The sequence below is a fragment of the Entelurus aequoreus genome, linkage group LG21, assembly GCF_033978785.1.
Source record: "Entelurus aequoreus isolate RoL-2023_Sb linkage group LG21, RoL_Eaeq_v1.1, whole genome shotgun sequence".
Taxonomy (NCBI): Eukaryota; Metazoa; Chordata; class Actinopteri; order Syngnathiformes; family Syngnathidae; genus Entelurus; species Entelurus aequoreus.
The window spans coordinates 32,026,440-32,042,779 of NC_084751.1; the positions used below are offsets into that span (position 1 = coordinate 32,026,440).

The following is a 16,340-nucleotide window of genomic DNA, read 5'->3' on the forward strand; positions in this document are numbered from 1 at the left end:
AGACTAAAATAAGTTATATTTTTGGTTCATTTAATAGTTAAAACAAATTGACATTATTGTAATCAGTTTATATAACATTGTCCTTTACAATTATAAAAGTTTTTCACATAAATCTACTATGCTTGCATGTCAACAGACTGGGGTAGATCCTCCTGAAATCCTATGTATTGAATGAATAGAGAATCATTTTGAATCGGGAAAAAAAATCGTTTTTGAATCGAGAATCGTGTTGAATTGAAAAAAAAAATCGATTTTGAATCGAATCGTGACCCCAAGAATTGATATTGAATCGAATCGTGGGACACCCAAAGATTCACAGCCCTAATATATATATATATATATATATATATATATATATATATATATATATATATATATATATATATATATATATATATATATATATATATATATATATATATAAAAAAGACATGCACCTGGGGTATAGGTTGTTTGGCAAACCCTAAATTGGCCCTAGTGTGTGAATGTTTGATTGATTGAAACTTTTATTAGTAGATTGCACAGTACAGTACATATTCCGTACAATTGACCACTAAATGGTAACACCCGAATAAGTTTTTCAACTTGTTTAAGTCGGGGTCCACGCTAATCAATTCATGGTAAGAGAGTGTGAATGTTGTCTGTCTATCTGTGTTGGCCCTGTGTGATGAGGTGGCGACTTGTCCAGGCCTTCCGCCCGAATGCAGCAACACCCCCCACGACCCCCCGAACGGGACAAGCGGTAGGAAAATGGATGGATGGATGGATGGAGTTTATTGGACATGTTTTTCAGTCTTTGTCAATTGTGGTAAACTTTGCTTTAATGGTATGTTGTTAATTCTCATTAGATATTGTCCAGGAACGTTTAACTACTAACATCAAATATGTGAAGGGAAATGTAAGAAACGATTAAAAAAAAGTTGTGTACAAAAAGCCAACATAGTGTAGTGACGGTTCATGCAGGCAGGAGGATCTACCTAACACGCCAGGAATTATGTCTGCTCTCTAATTGGTTGTTTCCACGCTCACCCGACATCGTACAGGCCTCCGATTGGACCACAGTTCCGCCTCTGAGTCATGGTTGCCGGTCCTGCTTTCTGATTGGCCAAAACATCTGCACGCTCACTAGCGTTCCATGTTGACCCGAGTATGCTGTGATCTGATTGGTCCAAAAGAATTGATGCTGTGGAGTACATGGTGACGCTGCTTTGTCCTCCATAAATACAGCGACTTATTCCTCCTTAAAGTCCTTCTACTTGACTGCCAGCGAGTCTAAACGTCAATAAGTCACCGCTGCTCACCTGCACACACAGGTAAGAAGACTTGTGAACGTCTATCGTTACATTCAAACGACTTGTTTCGTTGTCATGGCATTTGATTCTTATTTTAACATGTTTTTCAATATTTATACTTTTTACGAGGGACAAGCGGTAGGAAATAGAAGGATGGATTTATGTTGTCGTAATACGTTGTCCTGTCATTTGGTAATGTTTGGTACAGTATTTAATTTAGCTAATGTAACAATTTCAGTGTCGGAAGCTGGTCCGTCAGCTTATTCTGTCCGGATAGCAAACTACACATTAGTGACCTTTTACCTAAAAGAACATTGGAGTTTATCCGATTGAATTTGCGAATTTGTTTTTAATTATTATTGGCAATCTTGGAACATTTTAAACATGTGTATATATGTGTATGAAAATTAGAATGATATGAGGACCGCTCGTGAACGACCTAGCTTAATTTAAAGGGAAACCCCAATGATCTTTCACCTACTTCTCTTGTCGATTATCCAAAAACCCAGTTTTGTTTATCTTATCTCTTTTAAGGAGCTGTGGACATCATTGACACATGTTACTAACAAACTGTTTACGTTTGCACTTTAAAATATTTTGAGCTTGTAACCATACTCATTGTCTAAAGTTTGAACTTGATTTCTTATAACCGGTAAACAGACACTAAGACGCCTTTGCATGTAGCACCAAGGTGTTGTGTGTGTGTGTGTGTGTGTGTGTGTGTGTGTGTGTGTGTGTGTGTGTGTGTGTGTGTGTGTGTGTGTGTGTGTGTGTGTGTGTGTGTGTGTGTGTGTGTGTGTGTGTGTGTGTGTGTGTGTTTCTACCCTTCTTGAGACCTCAACAAGGGAAAGTACCTTCCATATTAGGACCAGTGAACAAGTTAGGACCGAAATCATGGTCCCTATATGGAAAACCATAGATGTAATAAATCAGGGGTGTCCCAAAAAGGAGGGATTTTCAAATTGACCGTGTCGGTTTTAAAAGTGCTCCCCCTCTGGTCAACATATGAAATAACAAGTGTGCGTAAAAAATTGAAGTGCCATCATAATAATAACAAGTGTGTGTAAGAAATTGAAATGTGCCCCCTTTGGCCAAAATTAATTTTAAAAATGTGTATATACAGACATATTGTAATAACTTGAAGTAAATAATGAAGATTAAAAACCAATTACAAAAAAAATATATAAAAACAAATAAAGTAACTAAAAGCTTATCTTTTTTATATTTGCATAGTATGTATATATTATTTATGTTGTAAATACAAATCTTTATATATCTAGAAAGGGTGGTCCTAAAGAGGTAGGCATTTTTCGGAGGTCTCAAGAAGGTAACAAATTCCTTCGGGTAAAACTTATATCATATATGGAGATATCTACTGACGTCACCAGTGGGGAAAAACGTCACAAATCGGGCAAATTCCGAATGGCTCGTTTAGAAGAACTACGAAGGACGTCAAGATTGTTTTATAAATATCTCCGCCATGCCTCCGTGGTTTGATTTCAAATGTTTGGGACTAATGCACATCCCAAATACACAAAAACAGGTCCCAATAGGTAAGAAAAGTTGGTTTTGCATAATACCTTTTAAGTGACAGAAAATCATTATTGTCAAATATTGTATACAAATAATGAAATAAAATGTCGTACAAACAACAGTAGTCTTATGAAGTAATAATAATGTAAAGCATTTACCTAGCGGAGTGGGCTTCTTTGAAATCTCTTTCTAGCTACTCAATGATTTCATTGATAAATGTCTGCTGTTTTTTCAGATTTTCTTTTAATATTCTTGGCTGGCGTTATCAATCAATCAAAGTTTACTTATATAGCCCTAAATCACGAGTCTCTCAAAGAGCTGCACAAGCCACAATGACATCGACTCAGATCCCACATCAGGGCAAGAAAAAAACTCAACCCAATGGGATGACAATGAGAAACCTTGGAGGGGACCGCAGATGTAGGGTCTTGTTATCGACATATTCTTCTTCATTATGATGCAGACAAGAAGTGCTACGCTCAAATTGTTTCACCAAGTTATCTAGCTAAACTCCCTGTCATGTTTTTTGATAATTTCTTTAAGTCAATGAATATCATCCAATTTTTTTTCTCAGCACTTCACACTCTTTCTTCTCATGCTTGTGAAAACGAAGTTATGTCTATTTCGAGCTATGAGCTAATGTTAGTGTGTAAGACTAGATGTTTTGGTCAGCACTTGCTATGCCAACTAATAGCGAGGAATCTTTTAACTCAAATTTTTGCTTGCAACATAAAGCATAATAATTAAGCCAAGTCACAATCTCAAAACACTCAAGTTGAGGTACCGCTGTACCTCTTAGTATTTCACTCTTATTAGTGAGTTATTAGAGGGGAACTGCATTTTTTCTAATTGTGTGCACTCACAATCCCTTTGTAAGACAAGAACACACATGTTTTTCTTTTTTTTAATGCATTTTAATTCGTACTATACGGCAAATACGAGGTGGCTAACGATGAAGCTAATGGTAGTTATCTATTCCGCCCATAAAGCCCTCTAAAAACATCAAAAAATGGCAATAATAATCCTATTTACACCTGGTGACCTGAATATTACCCAAGTATTAGCGATATTGTTATTGCAAGCGCTAACGCGGACAATCTATTTTTAATGGCACCGCGATCACAGAGAGCTAACTAGTTTGCGAGGGTGTATATTGTAGCGTCCCAGAAGAGTTAGTGCTGCAAGGGGTTCTGGGCAATGTTCCCTCTAATTTTTCATGTGTGTAAGCAAACGCAAAAACTCCCTGAGCATTCAGTGGAGCCCATGTGAGCAACATCAGACGTGCACATTGTGGCTACACCAGCAGCACACCTGTCCCAAACCTGACTAAATAACAAGTTAAATCTCCATCCATCCATCCATTTTATACTGCTTGTCCCTTTCGGGGTCGCGGGGGGTGCTGGAGCCTATCTCAGCTGCATTCGGGCGGAAGGCGGGGTACATCCTGGACAAGTTCCCACCTCATCGCAGGGCCAACACAGATAGACAGACAGCATTCTCTTATTATTATAATCAAATGACAGCAGTCATTTCCATGAGATTATTTTCTAATATAAGTGTTTAGGCCCACTTACAATGACAATAACAAAAAATATTGTTTTTCATGAACTGTGTACTTGTATTGTTTGTCTGGGTGGAGGTCCTGCTTTGGAAATAATTTGTTCCCCTTTCAGACATTGCATTTAGTTCCCATTAAAACATTCACATGTTGCACAATGAGATGTAAGCAGGGGATCATGTGTAAATTCCTGCAACTTCCTGTTTGTAAAAAATATATTTTTATTAGTATTTATTTAATATACTAACAACATTTCATGATTAATATTTATAAATTAAGATTCCTAATAAATGACACTAGAATAAGCACACATTTCATTGGTAAATCATAGAGTAACGACCTGGAATTACACTTTGTGTGGTGTTGGAGTTGTCCGACTTTTTGTGTGGCTGTAAACGCATCACTGGCTAAGTGCCATATGTGCATGTGTTGGCGCAAGTGAGAAAGAGCGAGCGGCTGCTGTTGATATAACAAAGTTGCTTTTGGTCTGGTTTGTACTGCAGAAAATGACCAGTTTTGCTAGATATAATTTTTTTTACTAATGTTTTGGTGATGTGTTTATGGCCGACAATAAAGAGATTTGCTCAGTAAAGTGATCGATGGAATTCATGTCCTCAAAGCGTCTCGACAGACGTTACATTATTTGAACAATGATGACGAAAACTGTTTTCTCTGTCGTGTCCGTGTTGTGTCGAAAATTGTTATGCGCTTATTTTTGTATTTGATTTTGTGCGTGGCATAGATTTGCCGTGCGCAGAGGACGCTTGAGCAGTGCACAATTGCACAGGCGCGCACCTTAGAGGCAACATTGGTTCTGGGTATTTGTTCTGTTGTGTTTATGTTGCGTTACGGTGCGGATGTTCTCCCGAAATGTGTTTGTCATTCTTGTTTTGTGTGGGTTCACAGTGTGGCGCATATTTGTAACCGTGTTAAAGTTGTTTATAAGGTCACCCTCAATGTGACCTGTATGGCTGTTGACCAAGTATGCTGAGAAAACTGTTTTCTCTGTCGTGTCCGTGTCGTGTCGAAAATTGATATGCGCTTATTTTTGTATTTGATTTTGTGCGTGGCATAGATTTGCCGTGCGCAGAGGACGCTTGAGCAGTGCGCAATTGCACAGGCGCGCACCTTAGAGGGAACATTGGTTCTGGGTATTTGTTCTGTTGTGTTTATGTTGTGTTACGGTGCGGATGTTCTCCCGAAATGTGTTTGTCATTCTTGTTTGGTGTGGGTTCACAGTGTGGCGCATATTTGTAACAGTGTTAAAGATGTTTATCCGTCACCCTCAATGTGACCTGTATGGCTGTTGACCAAGTATGCCTGGCATTCACTTGTGTGTGTGTGAACAGCCGTAGATATTATGTGACTGGGCCAGCACGCAAAGGCAGTGCCTTTAAGGTTTATTGGTGCTCTGTACTCCTCCCTACGTCCGTGTACAAAGCAGCGTTTTGAAAAGTCATAAATTTTACTTTTTGAAACCGATAATTTTGAAACCGATACCGATAATTTCCGATATTACATTTTAAAGCATTTATCGGCCGATAATATCGGCAGTCCGATATTATCGGACATCTCTAATGATTAGTGTTTCTCTAAAGCTGCATCCGTTTAGCACACAGCTTCTAAAACTTGTTGCTCATCCTCCTTATATTTAGGGCTAAAAAATATATATGTTTCTGGATTATAATTTGTCCCAAAGTAGTCTTTTGTTGTCTCTCACAAAATATGTCATGAGTAGTTGCGTTGTTTAAGGGAAAAGCAAAAGTTGTGATGTGTGTGATGTGAAATTAATGCGCCGCCTTATGCTTAAAATGAGCAAAATACTTAAGTATTACATGTTATTATGAATTTCCCAGTTACTACATATAAGCGTGTATAAAAAACGATTGCGGTGTTTGGAAGCGGAATTTAGCAACTACCATTGGTTCCATTTTTAGCTGACTTTTGCAAGCTTTTATTTACAAGTTGGAATGCATAAAAAAGGAAAAACCTATGTGTTCTTGTCTCACTTAGGGATTGTAAATGATAGACACAGTTCCAAAAAAAGTGCAGTTCCCCTTTAATCATTTGGTTAAAAGCTGTAGGGCAGGGGTGTCCAAAGTACGGCCCGCGGGCCAAATCCGGCCCGCCTGCGTCTTCAAATTGGCCCGCGACACGTCATGAGTTTTGTTTTTTTGAAATTATGAATTTATTAATCAATCAACAAAACAATACACAACAACACCACAACAATGCAATCCAATTCCAAAACCAAACCCGTATGTATGTGTCGCATTTTTTTAGCCTGATGCGGCCCCCAAGTCAAAAAGTTTGGACACCCCTGCTGTAGGGAAACACGGATCAATGAAAACACTTGCACTGGTTATATGAAATGTATATGTGAACAATTGTATCAGGCCTACCTCTTTGAACTGTTCAGGAGCCACAGAACTGTACTTGAGTGCGTGAATATGATTATAAGCACTCATGCCAACTGTCAGGTTCAAACACTGATGACATCTATTAAACAAGACAAGAAGCACTCTCTTGCACAGTCTCCACTACGCTCTGACGAAAGATTGTACGTCTCCTCTTATTTGGACTTTCCCTGATTACATGGCAACAGCGGTTTCTAAGGGACGGGGGTCGTAAACCGTCATTGCCTTTGGTTACAGAACAGGTCAAAGAAAAGGTCGTAAAACAGTTCAATGAAGCGGTCCCTGTAGGGGAGTCAGGCCCTGCTTCCTCTCCGCTTTGTAGTTCTTGGGTCATGACAATATATTTCTGTTGATTACAATACATGAAAGAAACAGAACACCTTCATGTTGCTTCCCATCCTACACAGTGGAGTTTTACAAGCCTTTTGCTTGGTAGGATTGAAGACAGCTTTTGTCTGCTCGCCGGGAATTCATTGAAACACAAAGTTTTGTGATAACTTAGATACAATTATTCTAACACCAACAAACTTTACTTTTAAGTGTGTCCACTGTAAGTATGACCTAATTCTGTTGAATTGCTAAACAATGAATGACCCTGTTAACCTGTACAGGATGCCTGGATCGGCCTCAATCAACTGCTTGGGACCATGGCCAAAAGATGTGGGTATTATTGCCATGGAACTGTACTTCCCATCCCAGTATGTGGATCAGGCTGAACTGGAGCAGTTTGATGGTGTTCCATCTGGGAAATACACCGTGGGATTAGGTCAAGCGCGCATGGGCTTCTGTTCAGACCGTGAGGATATCAACTCCCTGTGCCTGACCGTGGTCCAAAGGCTGATGGAGAGGAACAGCCTGTCCTATGACAGCATTGGTCGCTTGGAAGTTGGCACTGAGAGCATTATTGACAAATCCAAATCGGTGAAGACGGTCCTCATGCAGTTGTTTGAGGACTCTGGTAATAGCAACGTGGAGGGGATTGACACCACCAACGCTTGTTACGGCGGGACAGCTGCGCTCTTCAATGCTGTCAACTGGGTGGAGTCCAGCTCCTGGGATGGTGAGTGAACACGATAGGTTGTATTCAGTCACGTGGCTTTTAAACGAACGTAAACGAAGTGGTGGGCCACCACACCGACATGGCTACTGGGTCGCAAACAGCGTGCGAATATTCTGAATACGCAAGGGGCTTAGATCTTACCACTAAAAGTAAAGTATGTAATGCAATCTATCCCTACAGTTATCAAAAAAATATTTGTCGAGTGATCTCAAGGATTATCCGTCTGTCGTGTTCCCAGACATGTCAAACTATCTGGTGGTGCAGACATCATTGTCCACGACAAATTAGATGAAAACTTGGAAAAGCGCAGAGACCTACAACTTTTTTGTGTGTTTCTCGGTCAGGCAAATAGTTATCAATACTCTCGGATAAAAATTGCATCGTTTTTGCTTGGGAAAGGTTGCATTTAATGATTTAACTTCACGTCTACAGCCCTGGTTGTTGTTACCTTGTTGTTACCTTGTTGTTTCATGCGCCGTTTACAAGTATGCATGTTTTTTTCCCGTCTTTCTCAAACTATAACTATATATGTCAACATTGTGTATATACTGAAAACTTAATTTATGATTGCTGCCTTTGGTAAAAGTTTAAAACTCTTTCAGGTTTTGCTCACATTTGATTTCTTTTGTTTAGACTCGCCGAGTTGGGGGTTTACAAAACACACGTAGCAAAAATGCATTTTAAGAACTCAGAAAAAAGGTAAAATACAAATAATATCAAAATAATATAATGATAAATACTAAACATTAAAAGTATATCGAAACAAACCTTTAACGAGGTGACCACTGAAAACTAGTGCATTTCTTGGCTTTGCTCTCTTGGGACTGTAGTGCGTGCCACTTTTCTTGTCTTTCTTGACATCTTTGGCCCTTCTTGGTAACCTCACGAGGAACTCTAGAGTAACTTTTGATTTTTTCGCGATTTGAACGGTTCCAACAGCCTAAAAAACGCAAGCATGTGGCATTTTTCTTTGAGAATATATATAACGCTATGACAACAGGCGCTCGCTGGCCCATCACTTAGAGCGGGGGTGGGCAATTAATTTTTACCGGGGGCCGCATGAGCAACCCGAGCACTGCTGGAGGGCCACACCGACAATATTTCAATTAAATTTTGCTTAAATTATTTTTGATATACCGTAAGATAAAAAATAATAATATTTTCATTTAACCTAACTTATCTTTATTCAAAAGCAGATGGCTTTTGATGGTTTTATTTTTAACACTTTCTTACACAACGCTTCCTGATGTGTAATACCATGCAAAAATTTAAATTTCTGTCACTTTATCCTGCATCCTCTTTGTTGTGGACGTAGCACGCCTGCAAGGTGATTGGCGAAGAAGGAGGAAGTGTTGCTGTTGCGGAAATGAGGAGTGAGGATAGCTGTGTGTGTGGAAAGAACAAGATAAGTTGAGCTGTGTTAGTATAGGTTGCTCAATAAAAGTTTAAAAAGAGCGTCAGACTTGGTGTGCACTTCTTCTGGACGCTACATTTGATGTCAGAAGTGGGATGAAATGCCTCCCAGTTCACCTTGCCATCAAACCTGGGAGTCTTCATTGAGGGCGGAATTCCCCTAGGGCACCTGTAGACACTGCCCCTCTCTCTGTCTCTCTCTCTCTCTCTCTTTCTCTCTCTCTCTCTACGGCGAGTTCCTCACGTGGCACGTACCTCTCGATGACATAGCAGGCTGCGCACACAATTAAGCAGCGCAGTATGCGCAAAGTTTTACTTCTGACACCAATTGTAGCGTCCAGAAGAAGTGCACACCAAGTCTGACGCTCTTTTTAAACTTTTATTGAGCAAGCTATACTAACACAGCTCAACTTATCTCGTTCCTTCCACACGCACATATCCTCACTCCTCATTTACGCAACTCAAGACAACATCAACTTCAGCAGGTCGTTACACTATATTCTTCAAACACAGCAACATGTGTACTACAAATTAATCACACGGCTTTACCTTTACTTGGCAGTCCATGTCTTGTTGAAAACACGCCATTCGTCATCACCTTTTCTTTTTTTAGCGTCTCTGGGATAACTGGGCATCACTTGTCGCTGTGCGCCCTCACTAACACGACATACACGCCCATAAATGACACTTTTCAAAATAAAAGCAGCACAGTTGTATTGCACGCACGACATAGATGTTTTTTTAAATTTATTTTGTAATTTGTGATTGCCGCTGCGCGCACGAGCATACGTCCACACGGAAGTCATACAAATAACGCTTTTCAAAACAAAAGCGGCACCGTTGTATTGCACACTCGAGATAGATACTTTTTAAAATGTATTTTGTAATTTATGATTGGCCTCACGCGGGCCGGACAGGGACGTACAAAGGGCCGGATGCGGCCGGCGGGCCGCATAATGCCCAGGTCTGACTTAGAGCCTTGCATACCAGGGCGTGACATTAAGTGAATACAAACAATAAGATGTGGCGTAAAAATGTTAATTGTTAAAAAGTTATGTAGCTAATGCAAATAACAGAAGAAACTAGAAAGATGATTTGACAAAATCAGACTATGCTTGAATCTCAGTAAAATGATTTGGTAACAATAGAAGGGAAATTCAAATACAAATAGACTGAGTAGATATTTAAATGGTAAAAGAGAACACATTTTGGGGTGTAATATTAAATGATAAAATTAACTGGAAAACTCATGTAAAAAAAATATACAACATAAGACGCAAGAAATGTCAATAATGAATAAAGCAAAATATGTTCTGGACCAAAAATCACTCCATATTCTCTACGCTGGCTAGTATTACCATATCTGAGTTATTGTATATAAATATGGGTAAAGGACTACAAACATGCGCTTCATTCTCTAACGGTGTTACAGAAAAGATCAATTAGAACAATAAATAATGTTGGACATAGAGACCTCACAAACCCTTAATTTATTGACTAAAAATATTTAAATTCAATGACTTGGTGCATTTGCAAACAGCTAAAATTATGTACAAAGCAAACTATAACGTGCTACCCAAGAATGTACAACAATTCTTCTCAACAAAAGAGGAGAAATATAACCTCAGAGGAAAATTTAATTTAAAACATTTGTATGCTCGTACAGTACTTAAGACCTTTAGCATATCCGTATGTGGAATTAAATTATGGAATCGATTAAGCATGTAAATCAAACGAAACTAGGGATGCAAATTATCGATTATTTCATTAATTGATAGTTGATAACCTTATCGATCGATCATCGATTAGTTGATAAAGCGGCGTTTTCCCCCCATCTGAGATTTCCCCTCAATAAGGTACAAAATCAAAATCAAAATTTTGCTGGTATAAAATACAAAGGACATTGTATTCCCTAATCAAATGTTTATTTGATACAAAAGTAAGTCATCTTTGTAACATGAGGAATATAATATAAAGTGCACTTTAGTCTTGTCACACATGCAAGACTTGGTAGTGGCAGCAGCCATAATAGCTAGCTTTATTTTATATAATCCCTCTTGAACTGGGAAAGGTGCCTAATGCCTATCTGTCAACTTGAAAAAATACAAGGAAGACATCCCTGAAAATTGTAACAGCAGGCAGCAAATAAGTAAGCCTGTTGGCTGTTGCAGTCTGCTGCAGAACTTCACCTTTGGACTCAGGTGAGGCTGACAAGAACTGAAGTGAAAAAACATGTCACTCACTCACTACTGTAAAGACAAGAAAAATAAAGTAACATCAAGTGCACAACATGCACAATGCACATCTTAGTCTGTCTCACAAACTATTAGAAGGCTAGCAGCCTGCAAGCTGCAACATTAATTGAATCCCTCTTGAACTGGGAAAAGTGCCTATATGACAGTCAACTTGAAAAAATATAAGGCAGACATCCCTGAAATTGTAAGTAACAGCAAAATAAGTAAACCTAAGCCTGCTGCAGAAGAACAGTCATTGATTCAACTTAACATTTGGGCTCAAGTGAGGCTGACAGAAGAACTGAATGAAAAACATGTCACTGCATAAAATAAAATAAAGTGCATGCACTATGCCCATCTTAGTTTGTCTCTCACAAACTATTAGTGTAAACATTAATGTAATAATCAGTCAGCTTGAAACAGGCTGACAACAACTTCAAGTAAACATTCCTGAAAGACAATGGTGATCGTGATAGTAAAATATTAAGCAAGCCAAGTTTAGCCAACCCTGGCTACAACAATCAACTTAATATTTAGATCATCAGGCAGGTGGACAATTGAAATTTTAACAAAGGGAAAAGTCACATTTTAGAGAAGGCTCTCTGCCTCATACATGTAACATGGCCCATGGGTACAATTGCTTATTCATTTTTATTCAAGTATATGAGCATGTCTACATGCTCAGGTGTGAGCCGTGAGCGCAGCTTGGTTACAGTAAGGCCACATGCTGAGAACACGCGTTCAGAAGGCACTGATGTAGCAGGGATACACATGTATCGTTTTGCCACTTTTGCCAACCTCGGATACCTTGCTTCATTTTTTCCCCACCAATCTGTGGGATGATTGGGATCAGAATCAAGGTTTGGCACAGCATCCTTCAGAAAACTGTCCAGCTCTCTCTCCACATCATTAGTGACCTGGTTGGTGTAGTAGGCACCCAGGAGTTGAACCATAGCAGATGTGTGTCTCTGTGGTGCAGCTTCCTGGACAGGCACGTCTGGCTGAGCCCCCTCCTCCTCCTCTCCAGTGGTACTGGCAGAGGCAGAGCTTGCTCCATCTGCTGTTGTGGATGTGGAGCTCACATCTTCTGCTTGAGCCAGTTCAAGCAGTTTGGCATTTGCTGAAATCCTCCTGGCTGGGCTGAGAAATGACAGGTGCTTGTGCCGAGGGTCCACCATCGTTGCTATCATTGGGGTTGATGTTAGGAAGTCATCAGATGCAATCTGTGTCAAATAAAAACAAATAAATAATATAACTTCAATTATTAATATAATAAGCAAGCAGTGCCACCTAACCTTACATGGGCAATGCATATTTTGTACAATGCTATGTATGTTTTGTATAGGTTATTTATTAGATGCTGCAATAATAATATTAATAATAGACATTAGCTGTTACCTTCATCCGTCTGCTCAGTGAAGCAGCCACTTTAGATTTGAATTCTGCCACTTTGCCTGAGTCTCCCTCGACTCTCTTCTTGAGGTGCACGTCGATTAAACCGAAGCTGATGGGATACGTGTTGGATATGGACACCTGAAGAAAAAAATATATATTAGTTGAGTTTAGTTCCTTTGTATAGAAAAGTTTCATAACAGTACAGATTCACAGGTTAGGTAAATAGGTACAAGGTCAACTAAAAGAAAGCTTACGTTTTCTTTCCCCCTCTTTTTTTTTACTCATAATATATGACATTGGAAATATATTACACAGAGAACAGTGATATGCATAAAGTAGCATTCAAATTCAAATGACAAAATCGTGCAAGGGGGGGGGGGGGTAAAGTAATACTCTACCTCAGTCTCTGTAGACATCACGGTAGTTGCTGTCTTCAGAGCGACTAGAACAGGGCCCATTTCCTCCATGATTTTCCAGTGGTCGTCTCTGATCTCAAGTGTCCGAGCATCAGACAGCTTGGTGAACGTGCGGTCTGATAGTACGGCGCACACCGCCCACCGCTGCTCCACCAGTCTCGCAAACATGTCACAGACTGAATTCCACCTCGTTTTGCAGGATTGAATGAGCTGGTGGCGTTCCAAGCCCATTTGGCCTTGCTTGGTTTCCAGCGCTTTGGTGGCTTTAGTGCTGTGCTTAAAGTGTTTGACCAATCTTCCTGCAGCTGCGATGACTTGGTGCAGGGTCCCAGCGAAACCATCGTTGATGGCCAGTTGTAGGGTATGGGTGTAGCATGGAACAGAGGCCCAGTCGACTCGAGGTTGGCTGTTTGCTAAGACGATGTTACTCGCGTTGTCGTGAACACAGGCTATCACTCGCCCGGTCAGCCCCCATGCATGCACAATTTCATTCAGCCGTTCTGCTAAATTATCAGCCGTATGGCTCATCGGCATACTCTCTGTGGCTAGGACTGCCGACCTCATCAGCCAGTCCTCCATGTAGTGGCAAGTGACGGTGATATAGCTCTCTGTTGTATTTGACGTCCAACAGTCAGTGGTTATTGCTACATGCGTGTTGGCCAGTCGTGCTTTCAGCTCGGCTTTCTTTCTTTTGTAGCGAGCCTCTATGCGGGTTGTTATTGTTTCTCGAGAAGGGATTTGGTAGTCTGGCTCACAATAGTTCATCAACTCACGAAACCCCTTGCCATCCACAATGCTTATAGGCAGCATATCCTTTTCAACCATGTTGCAAATCCTCTGGGTGATGCCCTCTGCCCGTGCGTCATCACACACCGCTTTTCTTTTGGAAAACGCTTCGGCGACGGAGGGCTGGCCTGGCCGTGCTCCGCCTCCACTCTCTCCTCCAAGCACAGCGGCATGTAAACTTTTTAGGTGGTAATTTAACGAACTGGTTGAATTGTTGTACTTCAAAACAGCCTTACATATTTTGCACGTTGCATCGTCCTCTTTTAGGGTGAAATGTTCCCACACAGCACTTCTCTTGCGTCGCTTCATGTTTGTTTTTCTTCTCTCGCATGTGGACTCTCATGTGTACAGCGGACATGTAGGGCTGGTCACGTGATGGTGTTGCTGCTTGGAAAAAGTACAATAAGCAACAACTCCCTCGTGTGGACTAGCGAGGTATAAACTCAGCATTACCTTCACACAGAAAACCACCGCACCGACCGTGACAGAACGGAATTGTCAATTAATTGAAATCGTTAATTTTAATCGGGTAATTTCTTAACGGCAATTAATCGAAAATCGATTAATTGTTAACATCCCTAAACGAAACACTAATATGATTCAGTTTAAGAAACTGTTCAAACTACAAGTGTTCACAAAGCAAAAATAATAATTATGCTAAACATATTGAACCTTTTTTTTTTTTTTTAAATGAGATAATCTCATTAATCTCCAAGATGACATTGGATAAAACTGCTATGATATGAAAAGGGGTAGGATTAAATAAACTCTGCTTCTTTCCACTCCTTTTCAGACACGCTGTAATGAAATAACTGGAAATATGTGTATTGTATTGTATGCATGTTCAAAGTAAACTACAAACTGAACTGAATTGTGCATTATTAGTTACAGTATTTGTTTGGTCTTTAGACAGATTGATTTTTAATGATTATCTCTTTTTCTTCCTGCAGGCCGCTATGCCTTGGTTGTTGCAGGGGACATTGCAGTCTACGCCTCAGGAAGTGCCAGACCTACAGGGGGCGCTGGTGCCGTGGCGATGCTGGTTGGGCCTAATGCTCCTTTAGCCTTTGAGCGAGGTCAGAAAGTTTATTAATGAGTAATACATACCATGATTACTATCATCCTGTATATGATAAGACCCCCACTCAATTGGTCGACTCTGAAAAGTAGTGATAGGCTGTCACTGTCAGTGACTACGTTTCAATGCACTAATTTAGTTGGATTTCTCAAATAATTTGGCTTAAAATAAGTACTCCACAAGAAAAAACACCCTGAAACACCCAATCTGATCACGATTGGCTTTTGAAAAGTTGGACTTAAACACCTAGATTATGCGATTTGAAAACCAGATCTCGAGGGAGTGAGCATGCACCCATTGAATCAAAAATATAGGCAACAACTGGAATGAAGAGGAGACTATATTTACTTCACAAATAAAAAGAATGAAACATTTTGAAGTGCACCGATGGGGTGGGGGGGGACAGATTTTATTAAGAAGGTAGCTAAGGAAATAGAGAATGTTGGCTTTATTCGGACTCCAGAACAAATATGTGTGATATCATGGAAGAGAATGAAGCAGGTATCTTACATGGCAAATAAGAAAGCTTACACAAACCTTTTCATGCTGCATTTGTGCACTCCAAACTGATTAGCAGTGACTCTGTTTTCCACACAATTGTCAAGATAGTTGCTATTGTTTTGCACTATCATTTGACGCGGTATTAAGGCAGTAACAGTCTTTTCCTTCGGACCAAAAACTCCTTCCATCAATCCACAGAGCTTTTTGAATGAACTTTTGAGTTATTCAAACCTTTTCTTTCCATTCTCCATTCAAAAATTCATTTAAAACAACTCTCTCCCACCAGTCTTTGTTTAAGACCCACATTCAGCAGCTCCGAGACCTTCTTTGTATTAGTGGAATGTTCGTGGCACAATCTCAGATCGCTGGCCGTCCTGAACTCCATGTTGATACGGCCATTTCAAACAGCAACTAAACTACAAAGCTAAAACTAGCAAGAACAATCAATACACCCACAACCACGGTTGCACGGTATACCGGTACTAGTATAGTATCGCTGCACTAATTAATCAAAAACGGTACTATACTCTGTTTGAAAAATACCGGTTCCCAATTTTTAAATTTATTTTGTCTTAACTGGCATGACATTGCTGGTTTTATGAGCAGAGGAGCGTGTTAGGCAGTGCACAATCACGGAGTACTTACAAGCAGACAAGG

At 39.9% G+C, this 16,340-nt stretch overlaps 2 protein-coding genes across 4 annotated transcripts in view; one reads left to right on the forward strand and one right to left on the reverse strand.

The window, feature by feature from the left end:
- Window positions 1-1,157: 1,157 nt before the first annotated feature.
- The window catches only part of hmgcs1 (3-hydroxy-3-methylglutaryl-CoA synthase 1 (soluble)), a 39,303-nt gene continuing 24,120 nt past the window's right edge, over window positions 1,158-16,340 (forward strand). Inside the window, exons 1-3 of the mRNA XM_062031490.1 lie at window positions 1,158-1,313; window positions 7,412-7,860; window positions 15,055-15,180. Of these exons, the coding sequence (XP_061887474.1) occupies window positions 7,413-7,860; window positions 15,055-15,180 (574 nt within the window). The 5' untranslated portion in view covers window positions 1,158-1,313; window position 7,412. The remainder of the gene's footprint in view (window positions 1,314-7,411; window positions 7,861-15,054; window positions 15,181-16,340) is intronic.
- LOC133638660 (E3 SUMO-protein ligase ZBED1-like) lies at window positions 11,345-14,558 on the reverse strand. 3 transcript variants are annotated; one of them, XM_062031488.1, is made up of 4 exons: window positions 13,301-14,558; window positions 12,906-13,040; window positions 12,425-12,730; window positions 11,345-12,339 (listed from the first exon to the last, which is right to left on the reverse strand). In XM_062031488.1, the coding sequence occupies exons 1-4, from the start codon at window positions 14,411-14,413 to the stop codon at window positions 12,217-12,219; spliced, it is 1,677 nt and encodes a 558-aa protein (XP_061887472.1). In that variant the 5' UTR covers window positions 14,414-14,558; the 3' UTR covers window positions 11,345-12,216. The 3 variants fall into 3 exon arrangements, with proteins under 3 accessions (XP_061887472.1, XP_061887471.1, XP_061887473.1); XM_062031489.1 differs by having other exon boundaries at window positions 11,349-12,730; window positions 13,301-14,256; window positions 14,341-14,486; XM_062031487.1 differs by having other exon boundaries at window positions 11,347-12,730; window positions 13,301-14,556.

What these genes read in the sequence shown, in the direction of transcription:
- LOC133638660 (XM_062031487.1), bottom strand. Translation starts at nt 14,413, where the DNA reads ATGAAGCGACGCAAGAGAAGTGCTGTGTGGGAACATTTCACCCTAAAA. An exon ending in TGATGTCTACAGAGACTGAG is followed by an intron (nt 13,041 to 13,300) that starts GTAGAGTATTAC and finishes TTTTTTCTTCAG; the next exon opens with GTGTCCATATCCAACACGTA. An exon ending in CACTGAGCAGACGGATGAAG is followed by an intron (nt 12,731 to 12,905) that starts GTAACAGCTAAT and finishes TATTTGACACAG; the next exon opens with ATTGCATCTGATGACTTCCT.